Source organism: Trematomus bernacchii, unplaced genomic scaffold (genome assembly GCF_902827165.1).
Source record: "Trematomus bernacchii unplaced genomic scaffold, fTreBer1.1, whole genome shotgun sequence".
NCBI lineage: Eukaryota > Metazoa > Chordata > Actinopteri > Perciformes > Nototheniidae > Trematomus > Trematomus bernacchii.
In genome coordinates, this window is record NW_022987839.1 from 5,419,581 (window position 1) to 5,445,184 (window position 25,604).

General features: G+C 40.5%; 1 protein-coding gene across 1 annotated transcript; it reads left to right on the top strand.

The window, feature by feature from the left end:
• Positions 1-19,717: 19,717 nt before the first annotated feature.
• On the top strand, positions 19,718-21,422 carry LOC117500361 (tripartite motif-containing protein 16-like). The gene has a single exon (XM_034153222.1). The coding sequence runs from the start codon at positions 19,718-19,720 to the stop codon at positions 21,377-21,379; it is 1,662 nt and encodes a 553-aa protein (XP_034009113.1). The 3' UTR covers positions 21,380-21,422.
• Positions 21,423-25,604: the final 4,182 nt, after the last annotated feature.

The following is a 25,604-nucleotide window of genomic DNA, read 5'->3' on the forward strand; positions in this document are numbered from 1 at the left end:
GCAGCTCTTTTAGTAAACCCTGCACATGATTTGTCAGGTTGGTAGACGTTTCTTACACACTACAGGAAAGGGAACCCCAAAAAGGTTAATAGAGTTTCTTTAAGTCTATTTAAGTTTCGCTGCCATACTATAAATCCCACCATACATAAAGGGCTTTAAAGACTCACACTCACCCTTTAAATGTGATTGATTTGGATTCATTCTTGATTCTCCAGCTCTTACAGCTCAGTTCGATCCGGATGAAGTCTTTGATGCCCAGGTTCTCCAGGAACACACCGGAGGAGGCGGTGGTTTTAAACAGGAAGGAGATATCCGCGCTCAGCTCTCCGTGGAAGGTCGGGAAGTGGAGGTACGACGTCTCCTTGTCGAAAAATGCAGCGTTCCAGAAGTTCTCTGAGAAAAGGCAATGAAAACTCCTGGTCAAGATGACTAAGATTCAAAAATGTCCCAAATTGGGATCAATAAAGTACTATCTTATCTTATCTTATCTTATCTAAATGGAAAAACAAATAAGATACAAAATAATCCTAAAAAACTGAAACTTGTATAACATTTTGTTTATGTATATATTTTGTTAAGTGGGTATTTTACAGTGTATGACTTATTCTGTATATTTTAGATTGTGTATTCTATTGATTCTTGTAATATAAATATTTACCGTTAATATTTATTGAAATCGTTTTTTTTAAATAATATTTGAATTTATATCCAATTCCTTATTAACATGTTGCTGTAAGAAAACAATTTCCTAATTTCCTTGGTATCAATTAAGTATGTCTAATCTAATCTAATAACTAACATGTCACACTGAAAAAAGGTAAACATGAATTCCGGTGTCAGATGAATTAAACAGGTCATTAAAACGGAAATTACAAAACAACAACAAAGAAAGAGTTTTAAAGTCACAGCGTTCTCTTTTCACCAACCCGGTATCACGGCAAGACATGAACATGTGACGATCTACCATGCTGGGAGACGTGAATATGTCACGGTTTCGTCCCTTCAAACGTTACACGGTATTGTTAACATGGCCCAACCAGTGGAGAAATACCCGGAAGTGCCAAGCAAATGCTCTACCAAGACTATTGGTCGGTTTTTATTGTCAAAATTAGATGTTTTTAATTTATTATTTAATCGTCACACTCGATTTCGCCGATTTTCTTGTGGCCCTAGCTGGTCGACACCTCTTTTAGCAGAAACAAAGGCTACATTAATGTATTAAATCGATGTTAATCCATGTGTGTGGATGTGTAATTAACGGACGTGACGTTGTGCGATTGCGTTGCCAGGCAACAGCTTCGGTTCATGTTAACTTACAAACTCTTCAACTAGAACCGTAGTTATATTTAAAAACATTTTAGAAGGCCTCACGAAATACTTTAATGTAAATTTAAATTTAAATGGGAAGGAATGTGTGTATAACAAAATACAAACGTCATAAAAAATACCAGAAACAGACGTAGGAAAGATCCTCAGCTCGGTGATTCGATGGTTTAGCCGCAATGCACGTTGGGAAATGGTGTTTATGCGATGTGAAATCCGAAAACATTTTTTAAAAATAAAATAATACTTTATTCCGAGTGTGCTTGCTTATCTCTTTGAAAGTCATCACATAACGGCATTGTAAAACACGGTTCGGCTGCATTAAATATTACATATCTGCCGTAGTTCTCTATTTATAGAGCCCTGATGAGAAGACTTCTGGACAAACAGGAAGCACTGCCGCCAAAACTGAAAACGTGACGTGGATCATAAATATATCAGCAATTAAACAACATCTTAGATTTCTTTTCACACAATACGTCTCCTTGCCAACCTGGTCTCACCAGGCTGTCCAGCAGTGAGCTTTTATTCTATAAAACGTTTGTAAAATCTACTTTATAGCTTGTAGTAACTCACGGGAGGCTTCTTTTATTTTATTTGTATTCATAATCATTTTTATTTTTCGTCAGAATGTATTATGGTGCATTAGTTACGAAATGTTTGTTCTCAAAAAACAGTGCATTGTGTGTAATACAACTGTGATTTTTATTAAATGAGTTAGTTTTTAAGGAAGGCCAGAGCTTCAGCTGTGTCAAATAGATTGTTCCCTTTAGTTAACGTTATTTAAAAGATAATTATATTCCTATTTGATCATGTCCCCTTTATTGTATTACGGACACAGAGAGCAATGTGAGCGTCCATTCCCATTGGATAACGGAGGATTTTACACCCGGAAGTAAGTATTCTCCTTACTGTCGATTGATTTTACAGTGATATCTGCACTACTCATCAACTCAAAAACACCAGATTATCCTTGTTAATTACACAACATTGATTGGTTTACATTGTGTACAATGATTTTGTAATTTTCCCCTTCGATTCGGAGAAACAAATATTTGTTCAGAGTTTAGGATGGCCGAAGACACTACACTACCCAGAATCCTCAGCTATTGTTCCGCTTTGCCTCAAGCTCTGTGATTGGTTGACCTCCAACTGCATTCCATATGAAAAAAACGTTTCGTAAAAGATAAAATCATACTTTATTCAGCAGTGCTTGCTTTACTCTTTGAAAGTCATCACATGAATGCATTGTAATGAATGGTTTGGCTGCATTAAACATTACACATCTATCGTAGTTCTTTATTTATCTACAGAGATCGGGGTTGCGGTCGAATAGTCCATTTAGCTTAGGAACCTTCCTAACGGAGTGAAATTACCCGGAAGTCCCTCAGTGGCAGCCATGATAAGTGCCGTTCGAATTCTCTAAATTAAAAGGAAAGGAGGTTTCAAACTTCCTTTATAACCTCCTTTAGCTTAGGAACCACTGGACCTCCCTAACCGAAAGGAGAGGAGAAAATGCTGCCCCACAATGCCTTGCGGCCGCCGCATTTGCCGTCACACAACAGTCGGCCGTTCACGGAAACAACCGATTATGAACGAGAAATGATATCATGAAAGTTACGGTGCTTAATAAGCATTTTAAAACGTATGTGGTAAGTTGCCAAAGTGCTTTGTTTTGAACGTTCATCAGTATTATAATCAAAAAGAGAAATATGAACGTTAGTTTTTACTGAAATGATCAAATAAAGTCAACATTTCACAGTCTTTACTGAGCTGTGTGGGGTTTGTTCAACTTTTAAAAGATGTTTGAATGGTGATATACACAGTGATAGATGTTAAGGACTAACGTTTATAATAAATACATTTGTATTGATTTTAAGATCTTTTCATACAATCATACGTATTGGGATCATTTGTATTAATGTGGACCAGAGGGAGAGGGTGACGAGCAGTGGCGGCCGGTCCATAGGGGCGCTAGGGGCGCCGCCCCACCTCTTCCCATATTGAAAAAAAAAAAAAATAATAATAATTAAAATTAAAATTAAAAAAAATATATATGTTTAAAAAAATATATATGTTTTTATTTTTATTTTTAATGAACAAGGTAAATATTATATAATTGGTATCAGTAAAATGTATAATCTACAATAAAATCTCGTTTAAAATTGTGTTACGATGTCTAAAGTTACTGATAAGTCACATGTTTCCTGCCTGGCCTTGCCCATGCACCTTCTCTCGTCTGGGCGCTAAGAGAGGAGCCTTCAACCAGTGCAGCAGCAGCCACCAGCAGCTGACTGTTGCTATCTGTAACGTGTAAACTATGCCGCGAAAATATAATTTCAGCCAATCAGCGTCGTCAAAGATGACGGTCACCGGGCGCCAATGTCAGCGCCCAGTGCAGTCTGTGAGTAGTTTGGACAGTGACTCGTATCCGGTTGACGCAGTAGTTGATGAGGATGGCTTCGTGTGCAGGTGGAGTCTCCGGACCTCGGTCCCGGCCTAATTCTGTTCAAGAGCTAATCTCCAATCCTTTCGAAAGGAGAAGTTTGGCAGATAAATTGTTGCTTAAAGACCTTGCACCGGACCAACCCGATTTGAATATATCGCAGCAATCTCGTGAAAAAGACAAAATTTATACACGAGGCTTCACAAGTAGCTGGTACACAAGAAAGGCTTGGCTAGCTGGATGCAAACAGGTAAATGCTGTCTTTTGTTTCCCATGCTTGGATATCACTTTATATGTAGAGAGGAGGTTTCCCATGGTTGTTAGAAGTTTATTAATAAGTGGGCATTTATCACAGAAGTGATTGTTCTGTCTCCACGTTTGTTGCATTGTCTGTGATGTATTTTCCAACGGTTATAGCTCCTGTTCTGTCCCAGCAACACTACACGGTTTGCAGCTCCACCACATTTTTGGTTTATCTTCGGTGTCGCTTAAAATCTGCTTCCCATCGGACTAAAACCTCCACGTAATCTGAAGACAGATACTTGAAGTTATTTAAACCTTTTGCAAACTTTATGTTCTTTCTTGCTCTAGCCTTGCCAGTTACATTGTACATAACACATATATTATCATTATGCTAACTGGTTGTTCGTGTTAGACGATGTAGCTTTTTCATTTCTGAGTTATTGCTATATGTAAATAAGCCTGTTTGTAAATAATCCTCAGAGAAACAAAGAAAAAACACAATTTATGACATTTTGTGCTGTGGTTATTTTTTTTAAATTGCATTTATTCACAGTTCAGTTTGAAATGCTGTAGTGACTTGTATTGAACCACTTAAATATTTATAATTAATGCTACTGAAAAGATGCTATTAATTTTATATCTCACATGCAGTTCACTGTAAAGCTACTTGGTGAAGGTGTTGGTTCATAAAACATGAACAGTTTTAAGAAAGAAAAAAACAGACCAGTTCTGAGAACACAAATTCCTGGTAAAGTAGTAGATGTTCAGGTTGATAAATAATATTTTCCACACTGAAGATTATGGAGGTATTGATCAGTCTTCTCATATTTTTAAGCCTCGATTTCTCCTTTCCCCCCCCCCTCTAACATCACCAGAAGTCATCATTTAAGGGGTCATTTCTCGAAAAAAAATTCCGGGGGGAAACCCCCCGGGTAGGTCACTTACGGTACGTCAAGAGCCCCACCAAAAAAAAAGACCACCGGCCGCCACTGGTGACGAGCATAAGTTTCACTTTTCTTTTTTATTTCAATTCCAACTTTGGTCATGAAGAATATGTTTCTCTGTTGTCCCCGTTCATAAAGCATAAAACAACAGCATCAGAGCACGGTGCAGAGTCTCTAGATGAGTTTACAGTAGTCCCTCGTTCTTATTAAACATCCATGTTGTAGTCCGCTGTATAGAAAACTGTAGTTTCCATAGTTTCCCCACAGCAGCAGGCGCACATTTATGACCTCCGCTGGCGCATCATAAACACGTCGGATAGTGAAAGTGCAGTCGGATTCTCTAAAGTACCGCAGTCTCTTCTCCTAAATCCTTTTGAATTCTCCTATCCACTATCCCTTAACCCCGTGACGTTTCACTCCGAGGTCAAGGAATAGACGATAGGGTTAGAATTTAGGAGCTGTTTTTTTGGAGTATTCGACCGCAACCCGGGCCTCAGAATAGACCGGAAACTATTCTTTTACCGTTCTGTTTTAATTTCACAATAAAGTTAGTAGTAATAATTTGTTTTGATATTATTGTTTTTATTAACTACTAGACCGCTGGGTCATGTTAAGACCATCTTTTCTGTGTTGCTGTGGGTTTTTTACATCGCTTTTGTGTTACAAATATCAAAACAATAACAGAATATATCCGTCGTAAACTAAACCAGAAACAGCAGTATATTTTATTTTGTTAACACTGTAAACTTGACAGCTTTTTAACCCGCACCTCCTACTGGTTAAAGCACGTTATTACACGTTTAGAGTAATTGCAATGCAGGTAGATTGTGTTGCTTTTTAATGACTGTTTTAAAATGCCTTTTTCTTAATGTCTTTCATTTTTGTAAAGCACTTTTGAATGTGTTATATTTGATGAAAACATTTAAATATTAAGAGTACATACTCTTAATATAGTGGGACAGTGGAAGGTCAATGATATAAATAATATAGAATAGAAAATATCAAGAAGATACTGTAAGTGATCTCTACAATAAAACAGTTTAGTGCCTGATAGGAGGATGTGCAAAACAGACAAACTAATAAGGCTTTATTTAAACATTAAACAATACTTTAGGTTAAGGTCTTCTTTTAAATAAGAAAAAAGCTTTGGGGGTATCTACAGATATTAAGCCTGACAAAGTACGTAACGTCTAATATATTGCATGGTTTGTTTTGGAACTTGACAATCAACTTTCCTGCAATGTTAACTATGTTGAAGCACTTATTTTAACTGATATTATACATATTAATTATACTCTTATAAGATGTATGTCGATAGTATAAGAAATGTGCAGAATATGTTTAATGGTGGAGGTACACAGATATTGATAGATGTCTTGTAATGCACTGTTGAGGAACCTGTGACCCAAGTTTTTCATTCATTGCATAACTACACCATAGTTGTGTATATGATATGTCAATAAACCTTAGAAAATCTTGAAATCTTGAAAGGGATGTGCAAAATAGCCATTATATACAGTTTTTAATTAACTATTAGTAGAGAATAACGAGTAATGAATATGCTTTATAGGGATCTGCAGATAAATATTTAGTCTTCTCAAGCACCCACTACCAAATATCTCGCCTGATTGTTGGCTGAATTCACTGAATTTTACTCAGGTGTAACTAAAGTCTGATTTAAGGGTTGTTTATATTTCACATCATTAATCCAAATCTGTAAAGTAACTAAAATAAATGTAGTGGAGTAAAAACGACCCTTTTATTTATATTAGGTCTTAAAGTTTTTGCATAAATTAGGGCGTGGTCACATTGAGTGACAGCTCTGTCAAGTGACTGCTGCTGTTAGCTTCTTGTCTCTCTGCTAGCTGCTCCGTCCGTGAAGCTACAGGGACTCTGCCTGGTCAGTTCATCCAGGGAACACAACTTGACCCCGGCCGTGTTTGTTTGTTCTTCATGCTTATATATCGGACTATTGTGACTTGCTCTGCGGTTAAAACAGACGGTGCATGAATGCCGTTTTGCGGTAAGTGAAATTCGAGTACTTTATTCATGTGTTTATGATTTTAATCAGCTACGATTGGTGGAGTTGGCCCAATAGCCGTAGCGCCACCGTCCTGACGTCAGGACCAAGCGGCAAACTCTGGGGAAGAGCCGGGACGCCAATGCGGAAGTGCCACAAACTGCAGTTCATATATTGGCCGATAGGCGCTGACTGCAGAAAGGAGCAATTTCCATAGACCCCAATGTTAAAATGCCCAATTTCACAGCCTAAAAAAACATGTTTCTACCTATGGATCCAACAAATATTATTATGAATATAGTTAGATTCCACCTTCATGATTATGAATCTGTGAGTGAATTGTTTTCTAACACGACCCTTTTATTTATATTAGGTCTTAAAGTTTTTGCATAAATTAGGGCGTGGTCACATTGAGTGACAGCTCTGTCAAGTGACTGCTGCTGTTAGCTTCTTGTCTCTCTGCTAGCTGCTCCCAAACGTTGTTGTTTTTATTAATTGCATTACCAAATTGGTATCAAATAAACAGTAACACAACAGCATTGGTAACGCAACTTCCAAAGTTACAGTAAAATAAAAAGGACCCTGACTCGGGCAATACACAATCCAACATGTTCAACAGAAGAGAATAAGTTATATTGTTTGTACACATGGTTCTTTACATATATATCTGTTTGTTTAAAGTTTCCAGGTGATGCAGACAGGCTGGACCAGAGAGTGAGAGACAGAACTGGACTCCTCACAGCAGTGAACTTCAGCACAGGTACAAATACTCTTTTTTCATACTGTACAAAGAATCAAGAAAGATATTGGTTTAAATAAATGAAGTATTGACTTTAATACACTGATATACATTCCATTAAACAATACTAAATACTAGATCACCTACACATCAGTGAAGTTGAGGGTTTTTTCCATGCAAAGGGTTACATGTTAACAAGCAATATTACTTTGTCAGCTTTCTAATTTAAGGTATTGAAGGCAAAGCTATTAGTGACAACTGCTATTTATCTCTCAATATTGTCTGTAAAAAACGTGGTAAAAGTTATGATTTCAGTGAGAGCAACAGAGCAAGCTTCTACAGTTGCACTAAGTTTTGATAACAGTTAAATATTATTTTGATAATAAAATATATTTCAATGTTGATGAATTTCATACTGTTCATTCATAATCTGATTGTCTTTGTAGCTCACTGTTGAAATAAAATAAAACATTACAATTACAAAATAATTATATCTTCAGCCCCTAAACACAAGCACACCTCTTTCATAAATAACACACTTGTTCTGCAATAATATGTTTTATGTTTCCTGTAACTTTTGTTAGGAAAGGACATGCCTGAAAGACACGACTCAACATTTTCTCCTTCTCTGAGGGTCAAGAAGAACATCCAAGAGGAAAATTAAAAGCTGATGTTATGAGATTTTAAGACCAGTACAGGACATTCACTAAGAAACTACTTTTATTGTGAAGTCAGCTGATCGAATGCACCTATTTCCACATCTACACTCCATCAGCTGATTAATTCTATTTGTCTCACTTTATGAGCTTCACAACACCTGTACCTTGTACCGCAGAGTTTGCAACGTCACAAATAAATGGGGCCAATCTTCAGTCGGATGTGAATGTGTAATCTAACATTTTCAGTAAGAATAATGGACAAAACGAGTGCAAATACAAATTCAATTTATTGAAATCTGAACCAAAAGTTAATCAAACATGTTTTAAATAAAAAAGCACATATGGACAGAAGGTGTAAACCTATTAAATGTATAAGTAAACACATTTAGTCAAATAAAGTGACAGACAAGGCCTGTGCAGTTGGTATCAGCTATGCCCAGCATGGGCTCCTCCATCAGGCCTGGTCCTCCTCGCAGAGGAAAGACCCTCGGTCCTCCTCGCAGAGGAAAGCCCCTCAGTCCTCTCCAAACCAACAGACAGGACGTCCATCACACGGAGGTTTCTCCCTGAAGTCTCTGCAGCTCTCTGGACACCACGCTGTCTCAATCCGTCCACACTGAATATGAGTGGGGGAAAATGAAAATAATAAATGCTTTAGACAATAAGAAATATAAAGTTGACTGTTGAGTTGCTCAGTTTTTTTAGATTGTCAATACTATTACTGTATAACTAATATCTCAGGTTAAGAGGCACCTTCAAATAAAGATTGGTCTTTAAATACATTTTGTCTTTTGAATTGTTTGTCTAAAGTCAAGGATCTAGAACTGGTACTTATAGTTTTAATGATACAGTCTGGTTATAATGCTGTTTGGAGGAGGCCTCACAGGTAAGAGCACTAACTAGCTACCATCACATGTACTGTACCTTAGCTTGACTTAAATGTATTAAACGTATAATTAAGTGATAGCAAAATATAAATAACTAATGTCATGCAAACATATTAATATTTGCTTGATTCCAGTGTTGCATTTAGCACATTGCATACAAACGTTAAGGGATTTTAAGATTCTGAAGTATTATGCTAAAAACTCAATAACTTAGATTATTATTTATAGTTTTGCTGAATAGTCTCATGTCCGCTTACCTTAGAAACGTAAAATGTGACGGCAGTGTGCAGATGGGGAAGCATGTTAGCTTAGCTTCTTAGCTTGAGCTAGCTCTGTTACTTCCCAGCTGGAGGCAGGAGGTCCCGCCTCGGCTCCGCCTCTTTGCCCTTATTTGGAGCAGGCGGGAGTTAGACTCAGACGTCACTGTCGAGCCGTTAGTGGCCGACTCCGCCTACTAAGGGCTTCTCGGCAACTCTGCAGAATCCTATGGGTGACGTCACGGACCCTACGTCCATTTATATATCCAGTCTATGATCAGGACAGTGTTCAAATCTGGATCAGTTTTTATCAGATCCGGTGCAGCCCCTTTTTTAGAGATTTGGGTATGGAGGAAAATAGAGAGGGTTGTGTTTTCTGACACTTGGTGAGTTCCCTGGAACACCGGGGACACATATTCATGTATAAAAGGCGTACAAAAGTGCATTTTGCATGATAGGTCCCCTTTAAAGAAAGCCCTCAGGATTATAAAAGACCCCCATCACCCCAGCCACAAACTGTTCTGTCTGCTGACATACTAGGGGTAGGACACGTTCTAAGCACATGGTGTAGTCCCATAGCTGAAGATTCTGGGTAGTGTAGTGTCTTCTGCCATCCACACTGTAAGGTTTTAGTGTTTGTCTATCTGTCTTATTGTGACATGACTCTGCTCTATCTTTCCAGGTGTCTGCACTTCCTGTCTTTGTGTGTCACCGGTCAGACTGATTGTTGTTCCCGCCCCTGATTGTGTCCACCTGTGCCTCATTACCTAATGTGTGTGTGTGTGTATATATAGTCCTTCTCTCCCTTTGTCTTGTGTTGGTTCGTCTTGTCTCTTCATGATATCCATGCTGTTACCAGAGACTTTGTAAATACCTAGTTGAACCTAAGGATTCTTTGGAAATGTCCTAGTAGATCCTAGAAGACTTTTGAAAAGCTTTGTGATCTTTATAAATAAAGACTATTACCAAAGCAAAGGAATCGAGCATCTGAGTTCTTAAAGAGCCCTTCGTGTCAGAACGAACCAACCAAACAAGATGGACTCAGCCGATTCTTCTACAGTGAGAACGGCCCTGCAGGCGCAGGGTACACGCCTTCATCAACATGAGGGACAGCTGTCAGCAATCAACCAAGGGGTCCAGGATTTACATGCTCGTCAAGACAACTTTCAAGCTACGGTGACGACAGAAATAAATCTACTGGCTGAAAAGATGCGGGACATACTGACTCACCTCGTGGCAAACCCTGGTGTTCCTGCGGCAGAGTTTTCCGGTTCAGCGGGGGTCGGGTCTGCTGATATCCCCGTTCAAGTACCCATGCAGTCACCTACGATCCGTCTCGCTTCGCCGGAGAAATTCTCCGGAGACTCTGGAGACTGTCGTCCCTTCCTGGTACAGTGCGATCTCCACTTCAAACACCAGCCCGCAGCATTTCCCACCGATCAAGCTAAAGTAGCTTTTATTGTCTCTCATCTGACGGGTAGAGCGGAAGCCTAGGCAACAGCGGAGTGGTCCCGGTGCTCGCCTGTTTGTCAGTCATTGGAACTGTTCTTGGATACCATGAGCAAGATCTTTGATCAGATATCACCCGGGAGAGAGTCAGCGAGAGCCCTGGTGAACATTAAACAGCGGCAGAGGAGAGTGGCGGATTACGCAATTGATTTCCGTACTCTGGCAGCGGAGAGTGGGTGGAACTCGGCGGCTCTCTTTGATGCTTTCCTGCATGGGTTAGCGGATCCCATAAAGGATCAGTTAGCTCCATTACAGCTGCCTGAAGATTTGGACTCGCTCATCGCCATGGCTATCCGGGTTGATCAACGTCTAGCTGATAGACAGCGGGAAAAGGGAAGGAATGCAGTATCCACTCCACCTTTCAGACGGGAGTTACCGAGGGAATACTACACTTGGCAGAGGAATTCCCAGACTTCATCTCCAGAGCGATCAGCGCCTCCTATCGCCGCGGAGGAACAGATGCAGCTCGGAAGAGCCAGACTCACGCCGGAGGAGCGTCAGCGCCGTCTACGGGAGCGGCGGTGCTTCTACTGCGGCCAGCAGGGTCATGTTTCGGCAGCCTGTTCGGCAAAAGATCAGGCTCATCAGCAGGAAGGAAGACGCTGGTGAGCCGAGTGACTTCCTTCGACTCTCCAGTCAGAAAATTAATGCAGGTACGAATCAAGCTTGGGGATAAGACTGTGACTCAGGATGCATTAGTCGATTCTGGGGCTGATGAGAGTTTGTTAGACTGGGAGCTGGCTAAGAGTTTGAATTTAAAGGTTGTACTTTTAGATCAGCCCTTAGAGGCTAGTGCTTTGGACGGCCGCCTTTTATGTACAGTTACTCATCGCACTGAGCCCATGGTATTAGTCGTAGATCAGGAACATCGAGAGCAAATTAGTTTTCACTTATTTAACTCTGCTCAACATCCTCTCATTTTGGGGTACCCATGGCTTGTTAAACACAACCCTCACGTTGACTGGCAGACAGGAAAGGTGAAAGGGTGGGGGGTTGAGTGCTCTCGTTCATGTTTAACCAGGGAAACAGGGTTGAGTAGCAGACCTAGTAACTTTAAGCAGGGGTCAGGTAATAGCAGTGACATTTGTTCTAAACCTTCTGACTTTCCTGACTTGTCTAAAGTTCCTGGTTGCTATTCAGACATTAAGGAGGTGTTTAACAAAACACGAGCTACTTCATTGCCTCCCCATAGACCGTACGATTGTCCCATAGAACTTCTGTCGGGCTCTACTATTCCCAAGGGACGGCTGTACTCTCTTTCTGGGCCAGAAAGGGAGGCCATGAAGGCATATATCGATTCTTCACTCAAGACTGGGTTGATTCGGACATCTTCATCCCCAGCAGCGGCAGGTTTCTTTTTTGTGGGAAAAAAGGACGGGACATTGAGGCCCTGTATTGATTATAGTCCGCTAAATCAGATCACGGTCAAGAACAGATATCCCCTTCCACTCATCTCTACGGCATTTGAACTATTACAGGGAGCTAAGATATTTACCAAGCTTGACCTAAGGAATGCTTATCACCTTGTGCGCATCCGGGAGGGGGATGAGTGGAAAACAGGTTTCAATACACCTACGGGACATTACGAATATTTGGTGATGCCTTTTGGACTTTGTAATGCACCTGCTGTTTTCCAAGCTCTCATTAACGATGTGTTAAGAGATTTCCTGAATGTTTTCTGTTTTGTGTACCTCGATGATATTCTCATCTTTTCTCCAGATGAGAATACTCATGTTAACCATGTTCATCTTGTTCTTCAAAGACTCCTGGCTAATCATTTGTTTGTGAAAGCCGAAAAATGTGAGTTTCATGTCAACTCAGTATCATTTTTGGGCTTTGTGATTTCCCCTAACAAGATGGAAATGGACCCAGCAAAGGTCAGTGATGTGGCAAATTGGCCTACGCCAAACTCCAGAAAGAAAGTTCAGCAATTCTTGGGGTTTGCTAACTTTTACAGACGTTTCATACGCAATTTCAGTGCTATTGCCTCTCCTCTCCATTCCCTTACCTCTCCCCATGTTCAGTTTGTGTGGAATCCACAGGCAGAGAAATCCTTCATGGATCTGAAGAGGAGGTTCACCACAGCTCCTATCCTGACTGTACCTGATCGCAACCGACAGTTTGTGGTGGAAGTAGACGCCTCTAACGATGGCGTTGGAGCTATACTGTCTCAGATGTCAGCGGGGGACAATAAACTTCATCCGTGTGCCTATCTCTCCCGTAAGCTATCTTCTGCTGAGAGGAATTACGACGTGGGAAATCGGGAACTCTTGGCTGTGAAGATTGCTTTGGAGGAGTGGCGGCACTGGTTGGAGGGAGCGGAGCAGGATTTCCTGGTATGGACAGATCATAAGAACTTGCAGTACATCAGGAGGGTAAAGCGCTTGAACTCCAGACAAGCCAGGTGGGCTTTATTCTTTAACAGATTTAGCTTCACTCTGTCTTATCGACCTGGTTCTAAGAACGGGAAACCGGACGCTCTCTCCAGAGTTTTTGATCCGGAGCCAGTTCCCAAGACTCCAGAACCCATTCTGCGGTCAGACCGGGTGATCGGGAGTGTGACCTGGCCCATTGAAGCTAAGGTAAAACAGGCTAATGGAGAGAATCCTGTCCATAAAGGTTGTCCTCAGAATCGCCTGTTTGTTCCTAGGACACTTCGTTCTCAGGTGATTCATTGGGCCCATACATCTGTCCTTTCATGTCATCCTGGAACCAAGAGGACCCTTTTTATGGTGAAACACAGATTCTGGTGGCCTGCTATGTGGAAGGATGTTGCAGAGTATGTGGCAGCTTGTCCTGTGTGTGCTAGAAACAAGACATCTCGTCAAGCTGCGGCAGGTCTTCTTCAACCTCTGCCCATTCCCCACAGACCATGGTCGCACATTGCGTTGGACTTTGTGACAGGATTTCCACCTTCGGCAGGTAATACCACAGTACTCACAGTCATTGATCGTTTTTCCAAGATGGTACATCTCATCCCCATGTCCAAATTACCTACTGCCAAAGAAACTGCACAGGCCATGTTGTCCCATGTTTTTCGAATACATGGTTTCCCAAGTGATGTCGTTTCAGACCGAGGCCCACAATTCGTTTCACGTTTCTGGAAGGAGTTTTGTCGCCTGATCCAAGCCACTGTGAGCCTGACATCCGGATACCATCCCCAGTCAAACGGCCAAGCGGAGAGGATGAATCAGGAAATGGAGACATGTCTGAGATGCCTGGTGTCCCAGAAGCCTACCACCTGGAGCAAACATCTGATCTGGGTTGAGTATGCACACAATACCTTACCCACATCAGCCACCGGAATCTCTCCTTTCCAATGTGTCCATGGATACCAGCCTCCATTGTTCCCGGAGCTCGAGCAAGAAGTTACCGTACCATCAGCACATGCTCTGGTTCGCCGCTGTCGCCGGGTATGGAAGGGTGTTCGCCAGATGCTGCAGAGAAGTGCGACCCGCATGAAGAGTTTGGCCGACCGAAAACGACGTCCATCTCCTAGATACAAGGTCGGACAACGAGTGTGGTTGTCCACCAAGGACCTTCCTCTTCATGTCGCCTCCAGGAAACTGGCCCCCCGGTTCGTTGGTCCATTTCCCATTTCAAAGATTATTAATCCTGTTGCTGTTCGCCTATGTCTCCCAAAGTCTCTCAAGGTCCACCCCACGTTCCATGTCAGCAAGCTGAAACCAGTTTTAGAAAGTAGACTGGTCCCCTCCTCCACACCACCTCCACCTCCTCGGGTCATCGACGGAGGTATCGTCTATACAGTGGAAAAGATACTGTCAGAAAGAAAGCGGGGTAGAGGGAGACAGTTCCTGGTCGACTGGGTAGGGTATGGACTAGAGGAAAGATGCTGGATCCCGGGCAGCTTCATTGTCGACAAGACTCTGATCACGGATTTTGACAGACTACGGTCTCAGGTTTCAGGGACGTCTGGAGTCGTCCGTAAAAGGGGGGGTACTGTAAGGTTTTAGTGTTTGTCTATCTGTCTTATTGTGACATGACTCTGCTCTATCTTTCCAGGTGTCTGCACTTCCTGTCTTTGTGTGTCACCGGTCAGACTGATTGTTGTTCCCGCCCCTGATTGTGTCCACCTGTGCCTCATTACCTAATGTGTGTGTGTGTGTATATATAGTCCTTCTCTCCCTTTGTCTTGTGTTGGTTCGTCTTGTCTCTTCATGATATCCATGCTGTTACCAGAGACTTTGTAAATACCTAGTTGAACCTAAGGATTCTTTGGAAATGTCCTAGTAGATCCTAGAAGACTTTTGAAAAGCTTTGTGATCTTTATAAATAAAGACTATTACCAAAGCAAAGGAATCGAGCATCTGAGTTCTTAAAGAGCCCTTCGTGTCACACACACTCCGAAAAAATATTTGTTTCTCCGAATCGAAAGGGGAAAATACAAAAGCATTGTACACAATTTAAACCAATCAATGTTGTGTAATTAACAAGGATAATCAGGTGTTTTTGAGTTGATGAGTAGTGCAGATATCACTGTAAGTAAAATCAATCGACAGTAAGGAGAATACTTACTTCCGGGTGTAAAATCCTCCGTTATCCAATGGGAATGGACGCTCACATTGCTCTTTGAGTCCGTAATACAATAAAGGGGACTTGATCAAATAGGAATATAATTATCTTTTAAATAACGTTAACTAAAGGGAACAATCTATTTGACACAGCTGAAGCTCTGGCCTTCCTTAAAAACTAACTCATTTAATAAAAATCACAGTTGTATTACACACAACGCACTGTTTTTTGAGAACAAAAATTGGTGAATAATGCACCATAATACATTCTGACGAAAAATAAAAATGATTATGAATAAAAATAAAATAAAAGAAGCCTCCCGTGAGTTACTACAAGCTATAAAGTAGATTTTAAAAACGTTTTATAGAATAAAAGCTCAATGTTGGACGTTGTAGAAATGCGTGTGTGCACCACGACAAAGGAGCCTCATTCACTTTACATTGGGGTTGTTGTGTAGCAAAGTTTGTAACTCCACCACGCACTGCGGTGTAGGAGTAGTGATGGGAATTATGGCTCTTTGAAGGGAGCCGGATCTTATGGCTCCGTTCCTTTCAAAGAGCCGTTCAAAAGAGCCGTTCAAAAGAGCCGTTTTTTCAAAGGGGGCGGGGTTACTAGGTTTATCTGCGAAATAATCACCAGGATAATGATTGACTGTATTGCCAGACCTAATGTCAAAAATCTGCATTGTAAACATGACACAAGGTGGCGCCATATCCATGTCATTCATGTCAGTGAATGACATGGATGATGACATGGATACTTTGAATTGACCCTCTGTATGTGTTAAGTAAATAAAGTTGCCTTGCCTTGAATGAAATTCACGCAAGTCTTAATATTAGATACCGTGTTTTTAAGTGGCGATGGAGATTATTTGTTGACCCTGCTTTAAAGGATATTTTGCCTTTACAAATGGTGCGCTTTATCACTGCCTGGGTTTTGGTTGAAGTGCATCCAAATGCTGCTGCGCTTTCAAGTTTGGCTCATTTTCCATCCGAAAAACACGTTGTCTACCTGTCCTGTACCACTTGTTATGACTTCTCTCTCTCGCGTATTCCCTTAAGACCCACCCCACCTCACTCCTCGTGCTGAAACCTACCAAACAGAGTAGGGGCGGGTCTTCACAGAATACGTTTGGGGAACAAAATCAAGCTTTTTAAGGGGAGTGGATTTTGGCAGGCAGTGAGTGCGGACCAACGATTGAACGATAAAAAGAACGGCTCTCACCAAGTAGGACTCGGTTCCCCTCGTTCGTACCAAAGAGCCGTTCAAAAGAATCGGCTCGTTCTTGACCGACACATCACTATGTAGGAGTCGTGGTGGAGTCACGCATTCTGGTGAGACCAGGTTGCTCCTTGCAGTATCAATACTAATTTGGCTGACTTCTATATTTGATCCAATTGGTAGATAGTCTGTATTTACACCATAACGGTGCACAGCTGATAGAAAGGCACATCTAGTGGTTAAAGCACGTTATTGAATTTTATTATTTTATTATTTTTCACAAAAATGAAACCATCAATAGCAAAAACAGAATTAACTGTCATTAGTAAACCACTCAAATAAAAAGATCATAAGTGGTTTTGTTTTACATATATTTTAAGGATAATAATAGCAATGTAACACTGTCTATGACACTTACTGTATAACACTGATTTGAAAAACATATAGAAAAAACTAATTCACTGCCCTTAATAAAGTATTTAAATATACATTTCAGGTGTGCTGTTTTGTTTAGATCATTAACATCTTGAGCTCTTTTAATGTCCTTTTTGATTATTGTTACACCAGGTCTTGTCAAAACCTTTATTCCATATTCAATATCCATTACTAAACAAAACAGCAATTCTACTCCACGACAATTCAGAGGTTAACCTGGTATTTTTACTCCACTACATTTATTTTAGTTACTTTGCAGATTCTGATTAATGATGTGAAATATAAACAACCCTTAAATCAGGCTTTAGTTACACCTGAGTAAAATTCAGGGAAAGGTGATTGTCAAGTGCCAACAATCAGGAGAGATATTTGATAGTTGCTGCTTGAGAAGACTAAACATTTATCTGCAGATCCTTATAAAGTATATTCATTACTCGTTATTCTCTACTAATAGTTAATTAAAGACTGTATATAATGGCTATTTTGCATATCCCTTTCAAGATTTCAAGATTTTCTAAGGTTCATTGACATATCATATACACAACTAATTCAATAACGTGCTTTAACCACTAGGCGGTGCACACAAGGTACACACAGCCATAATAACTTTGTATTATTAGTGTAGGACACTTGTGTATGTATAACATCTGAAAATGTGTAGTTTTATTCATGTTTTCACATAATTGTACAGGATATTGCTATATTATTTCACATGTTTTACTTCTAATATCTGATTTGTAAAACATCACAGACAGAAAGGTATATCCGTCATTCTGAATCCATAGATGTGTCACCCAAATCCCCTGACTATTCTCTCAACTCAGTATTTACAATCTTATATTCAAAGAAAATCAGTAATATCTTTAAAAACTACAAGTCCTTTTATATCAGCTGTGCACCGTTATGGTGTAAATATAACCTATCTACCAATTGGATCAAATATAAAAGTCAGCCGAATTAGTATTGATACTGCAAGGAGACGTATTGTGTGAAAAGAAATGTAAGATGTTGTTTAATTGCTGATATATTTATGATCCACGTCACGTTTTCAGTTTTGGCAGCAATGCTGCCTGTTTGTCTAGAAGTCTTCTCATCAGGGCTCTATAAATAGAGAACTACGGCAGATATGTAATATTTAATGCAGCCGAACCGTGTATTACAATGCCGTTATGTGATGACTTTCAAAGAGAAAAGCAAGCACACTCGGAATAAAGTATTATTATTATTTTTGTTTTTAAATTCGGATTTCACATCGCATAAACACCATTTCCCAACGTGCATTGCGGCTAAACCATCGAATCACCGAGCTGAGGACCTTGCCTACGTCTGTTTCCGGTATTTTTTATGACGTTTGTATTTTGTTATACACACATTCCTTCACATTTACATTTTAATTCACATTAAAGTATTTCGTGAGGCCTTCTAAAATGTTTTTAAATATAACTACGGTTCTAGTTGAAGAGTTTGTAAATTAACATGAACCGAAGCTGAAGCCTGGCAACGCAATCGCACAACGTCACGTCCGTTAATTCCACATCCACACCTTTATATATACAGTCTATGATCCACACACATGGATTAACATCGATTTAATACATTAATATAGCCTTTGTTTCTGCTAAAAGATGTGTCGACCAGCTAGGGCAACAAGAAAATCGGCGAAATCAAGTGTGACGATTAAAAAATAAATTAAAAACATCTAATTTTGACAATAAAAACCGACCAATAGTCTTGGTAGAGCATTTGCTTGGCACTTCCGGGTATTTCTCCACTGGTTGGGCCATGTTAACAATACCGTGTAACTGTCACGTTTGAAGGGACGAAACCGTGACATATTCACGTCTCCCAGCATGGTAGATCGTCACATGTTCACATCTTGCCGTGATACCGGGTTGGATAAAACACATCAATAATCATTATAGTAACCCAGTAATTCAATATATATGATTCTGAAAAGAGCCATTATGCATATGGAGTAGCCTACTTTTTGAACTTTAAGTATATTTTTAAAGTAATGCTTTTGTACTTTTACTTTTAACAGAGTATTTTACTCCTTAGTATTTCTACTTTTACTTTAGTAGAATATCTGAGTACTTCTTACACCACTGCTACCATGAGTGTGGAGCTGTGTGCTATAAAAGCCTGAATTTAAAACAAATATTTTACAGCTGAAGACTTTTTTCAAATGTAGAGCAGGTTGTAAGCGAGGCTCCGTTTGTAAATGAGGAAACAGTTCAGAGTGTCAACGCTGCTCCTCCTCCTGGAATGAGTCAGAGTTTGATAAACCCTCCCTCTTCTTCCTGCTCTCAGACACAGCCAGCTCCACTCTGTATTTCCTGGCTCCTCCCCTTTAGATCCACACTGAGGAGAATGGGACATGTGGGTAAAGTACAAGAGCTGATTGGCCAAATGCACTGCACACACACATGCTGTTCAGATAACAGCTCACATAGTTTCAGGTTTCAGGAAGTGAAACTCACTCACTGCCACTGAGAGGTGAAATGGCGCAGAAAGGAGTTCAGCTGGACCGGGAAACCTTCTCTTGTTCGATCTGTATGGATCTACTGAAGGATCCGGTGGCGACTCCCTGTGGACACAGCTACTGCATGAAGTGTATTAAAGGCTTCTGGGATGGAGAGGATGAGAAGAAGATCCACAGCTGCCCTCAGTGTAAGCAGAGCTTCACACCGAGGCCTGTCCTGCTGAAAAACACCATGTTAGCAGCTTTAGTGGAGGAGCTGAAGAAGACTGGACTCCAAGCTGCTCCTGCTGATCACTGCTATGCTGGAGCTGAAGATGTGGCCTGTGATGTCTGCACTGGGAGAAAACTGAGAGCATGTAAGTCCTGCCTTGTGTGTCTGGCCTCTTATTGTGACAAACACCTCCAGCTGCATTATGAATTACATGTCTTTAAAAAACACAAGCTGGTGGAGCCCTCCAAGAAGCTCCAGGAGAACATCTGCTCTCGTCACGATGAGGCGATGAGGATGTTCTGCCGCACTGATCAGCAGTGTATCTGTTATCTCTGCTCTGTGGACGAACACAAAGGCCACGACACAGTGTCAGCTGCAGCAGAAAGGACTGAGAGGCAGAGAGAGCTGGAGGGGAGTCGAGAAAACATCCAGCAGAGAATCCAGGACAGAGAGAAGGAGGTGAAGCTGCTTCAGCAGGAGGTGGAGGCCGTCAATGGCTCTGCTGATAAAGCAGTGGAGGACAGTGAGAAGATGTTCACTGAGCTGATCCGTCTCATGGAGAAAAGAAGCTCTGATGTGAAGCAGCAGGTCAGATCCCAGCAGAAGAGTGAAGTGAGTCGAGTCAAAGAGCTTCAGGAGAAGCTGGAGCAGGAGATGGCTGAGCTGAAGAGGAGAGACGCTGAGCTGAAGCTGCTGTCTCACACAGAGGATCACAACCAGTTTCTGCTCAGCTACCCCTCACTGTCAGCCCTCAGTGAACCTACACACTCATCCAGCATCAACATCCGTCCTCTGATCTACTTTGAGGACGTGACGGCGGCCCTGTCAGCAGTCAGAGACAAACTACAGGACGTCCTGAGAGAGGAATGGACAAACGTCTCACCGGCTGAAGTGGATGTTTTACTGTCAGCAGCAGAGCCCACCACCAGAGCTGGGTTCTTCAAATATTCACAGGAAATCACTCTGGATCCAAACACAGCATTCACACTGCTGTTATTATCTGAGGGAAGCAGAAAAGCAACACTCATGAGACAACAACAGTCTTATTCTAGTCACCCAGACAGATTCAATGATTATCTTCAGGTACTGAGTAGAGAGAGTCTGACTGGACGTTGTTACTGGGAGGTGGAGTGGAAAGGGGGAGGAGTTTTTGTAGCAGTCGCATACAAGAATATCATCAGAGCAGGGGGTGAAAGTTTATTTGGATGCAATGACAAATCTTGGTCCTTAGATTGTTTCCAAAACAGATATTCATTGCGTTACAACAGTATCAACACTCCCGTCTTAGGTCCTTGGTCCTCCAGAGTAGGAGTGTACCTGGATCACAGAGCAGGTATTCTGTCCTTCTACAGCATCTCTCAAACCATGACTCTCCTCCACAGAGTCCAGACCACATTCACTCAGCCGCTACATGCTGGAGTTTGGCTTTGTGATTATGGAGCCAAAGCTGAGTTTTGTAAACTGAAATAGCCTGAAGTCATTTGAGGAACTCTTCTACTTCTTAAACTCATTGTGTGTCCATCATTGTTGCTGAGAGCTTATTGTTCATGTCTTCACTGCACAGAGATCAGCTGTCAATCAAACATTATGGGATGTGCTTTAACATCTTCTCATGAGTTGTTCTGTAGATGTTGGAGTTTCTTTAGGCAGCGCTCCTTCCTGTGTCTGTTTAGCCATGGAGGCTGTCACTGCTCAGGAGGATTTCTGTTAACCTCAACTCATATTTCTCTGCATGGAAATGTAAACACTGCTCTAAATATTTGTTGAATATCGACATTATATTCTCACTACTCCGTAAAATAAATAAAAAAGACACATTTATAATTACATGTATTATTTTTGACAGATTCAATATTATTGTTGCTGCCCATATTAAGTAACAAGTGAGGTACGCAGATGTTTTAAAATGTATTTAATCATAAAGTGTTTATTTTAAATTATATTACTTTCTGTCAGGATCATAATCAATAAGTAAATCCTTTTTTAGTCTCCTGTCAATATTCAAGAGTCTTTGTGTGGGATTTTTTAATATATATATATTATTACAATTTCTTATTGCAGACTTACTGTGGTTGTTGTTTTACACATGAACTACTATGATGTTTTATAAAACTGTAAATATCATGATAATAATCAACAAGTAAATCATTTCTTATTCTGTTTTAAATAGCTGAGATTCTGATTGTGTGGATGCAGTGAATCTGATCATGAAATCATTGAACAAGAGTCATTGCACAGACTTTACTGATGGGATGTGCGATCAAATTAAATGTTTAGATATTAATAAAGGTTTTGGATTTTTCAAATATAAACAAAGGATGTTGTTGTATTATTTCCACGGTGCCATACATCGCTGATGGAAAACTCACAGTTGCTTTGTACACATAATAACACATATATGCTGAGTGATATGGTATAATGCAGTACTGTACTTATTATCTACACAGTGTCTACATTTCATCCACATTTATCAACCACAATACTCTTATAAAATGCTCTTATATATAAAACAGGATAAAACAATAACCATAATAATACTGTGAAAAGACACATTCTGCATATGGAGTAGTTTTAATTGTAGTACACCTAGCTGATAATACTTGTGTACATTTTACTATTATGAAACGGATCATTATGCAGAATGAGTACTTTTATCGTTTGTACTTTAAGTACATCTTGATAGTGTTTGTAATTGTTCTTAAGTAAAGGATCTGAGTACTTCTTCCTACACTGCCAGAGAGGTTGTGCTTTGATTGACAGGTGTGCTTTCTCCTCAGCATCCAAACTCATTGTGAAGAATAGCTCGACGCGTGCAGCTTCACAAACTGCAGCGGCGGGAAATGAGCTTTAATTACTGCCAGTTGTTACAGCTCTGACGGGGTTTGTGCTTTGTTCCGCTCCAGGGGCCTCATTTATAACGCCTTGCGTAGGATTGACGTAGGAAGGTTGCTTACGTAGTACAAAGCACAAAAATAGGTACATACATTTTCCGCCATTTTCCGATTCACAAAACATTGCGTACCGGCGAGGGAAGTGCGTACGGCACTCCCTACGCCTGTTTCCCTTGATAAATCACAATCGACTCGTAACGCCCATATTTGCCTATACATAGTCAAAGAAACGCCCATTCATTCATTCATTTTTGACTGACTGCATGAAGAAGATCGCAGGAAATTACGATAGAACAGCTAAAAAAGACATCTCACACCGTGTCAGATTTTGGTTATTGTGGGGAGGTCGAGATAAATCATATTGTTTGGTGGATGCAGTTTGAACCAGAGTAGCAGCATGGAGGTCGGATCGTCACCAAAATAAATAAATAAGTGGTCCGAAAAAAGTTAATGACAAAACAAATACACATAACCTTCCTCAGGCAGTGTGTTTGTCCCGGGGACAGGAGACACCCCCTTGATGAGAAACTGTAAGAAATGATCGGGGAATCCCTCCAGAGTGGAGTCATGACGACTGGATCTGTTTGTGTTCCAGCTGTCGATCAGCAACTATATATCCATAATCCACCAGTTAAAGGAAATACAACTAATGGATTGTGTTATATTAGCTGTACAATTTACCACATATGGTGTTCTTAGTTTCCATACCTCCTGTGTTTTACGAGCGACTTATCAAGTCTTGGCAAACGGCATAAAACACGATTAAACGTGATAGTATATAAAACCATGCTCGTATCTACAACCTATAGAAATGCAAAACGGCGTCAGTTTAGACGTAATTCTGTCCTCCTGCTTACCGCATCATTTATGAGAAAACATTTCATAACATTAACACAACATATTCGAGGTGGTTTTAAATAGCATATCCGTATTTATTTATTTCTCCAAGTTATGTTTTTGTGTGCACTGAGGAGTCTCAAACAGGCGTTTGTTTAATCATTTTAAGATTGGCTTTAATCAATGTTTGAAAATGAATTCTTCATATTTGATAAATGAGAGGTAACATTTTATTTATGGTATTATTTCCACATATTTCTCTCCATTCTTCCTTCTGCCAACGGTGTCGCAGTTTCTCGTCTCTCCCGTTTGTGTGCTTAGTGCGTACGCATGGGTTAGAGTTTGCGTGGAGGACCGCACATTTTCCCGTCAAGTTAGTATTTTATAAATCGCAAACATTGCGTAGAAACTGGCGTACGCCATTTTTTGAGCGTATATCCCTTTATAAATGAGGCCCCAGAGGAGGCGTGTGGTTTGTAGAGGAGCTCAATATGTTGCTGAAGGTGAACATCTTTGTAGGAATACATTTATCATTTATCCCTTTAAAATGATCCAAGGCAACATGTTCTGTTTCATTTCAGGAGAATCATGAGTATTGAGAATCCCTAATTTGTGGAGGTCTAGTCGTTTCCCTGCACAAACAAAGTGTAATATAACAATTTAAAACAGAGTTAATATGGAGCCTGCATTCTCAAACATAAATCCCCATGCATCTTTTTTCATAATTTAGATTAAATTATAAATGTTTAATGACAAACATAACAAGAAGAAATGCAATACAGTACAAAGACAATGCTCACAAAAAAGAACAAGGTGTGGGGAGGTATTACAGTGTTAAATTATTTAATGCATTTGTTCCAATTGAACCATAGGAGCACATGCATGCAATACACTTTATTTATTATTTAGTTTCCTCCTTACTCCTGATGTGTTCTCTAGATTAGACTCACAATACTCACCCCAGGCGTCAACATTGAAGCCCAGAGTGAACACCATGGGTGCAATAGAGTATTTTATTACAAAGGGGAGCGGCAGAGATTATTAGAGTTCAGGAATGACTTTATTGTAACTCATGACCTGTTATCTCCCTTCTAAAGAAGTGACAGGGAGGAGCAGCTTCTTCCATGCCTATCACCCCATGTAGCCTCGCCCCTTTTGATCTAATATGCAGACCTTTTTTATAACTCTTGTTTTGTCTTGCTAGCGTTGCTATGACTACCAAAACTACAGAAGCAGGTCAACCGGTCGGACTGCATACTAAAGCTCATGTCCACAGTTTATAATAACTCTCACTGCCAGAAGGGTAGAAACTTGTCCACAGTGATATAATGTAAAATAAAACAACCTTAGTTTAGTTAACCTTGAGTAAGGCACTTAGTCCTTAGTTACTCCAGGGAGAATGTCCCTGTAATTGGTAATTGTAAGTCGCTTTGGATAAAAGCGTCAGCTAAATGAAATGTAATGTAATGTAAGTAACCTGTCAGTGTGCTACTAAGCTATTAAAACTAAAAAGGGCCCTATTATGCTTTTGGGGTTTTCCCTTTCCTGTAGTAGTGTGTTATTTAGGTTTTTGTGCATGTAACTAGTCTACAAAGGCTAACATCTCAAAGCTCCCCCGCTAAACAGACACAGGAAGGAGCGCCGCCTAAAGAAACTCCAACATCTACAGAACAACTCATGAGAAGATGTTAAAGCACATCCCATAATGTTTGATTGACAGCTGATCTCTGTGCAGTGAAGACATGAACAATCATCTCTCAGCAACAATGATGGACACACAATGAGTTTAAGAAGTAGAAGAGTTCCTCAAATGACTTCAGGCTATTTTAGTTTACAAAACTCAGCTGTGGCTCCATTACTAAGCCAAACTCCAGCATGTAGCGGCTGAGTGAATGTGGTCTGGACTCTGTGGAGGAGAGTCATGGTTTCAGAGATGCTGTAGAAGGACAGAATACCTGCTCTGTGAT

Excerpts from the sequence above, each read along its gene's own strand:
- LOC117500361 (XM_034153222.1), top strand. The coding sequence starts at position 19,718 with ATGGCGCAGAAAGGAGTTCAGCTGGACCGGGAAACCTTCTCTTGTTCG.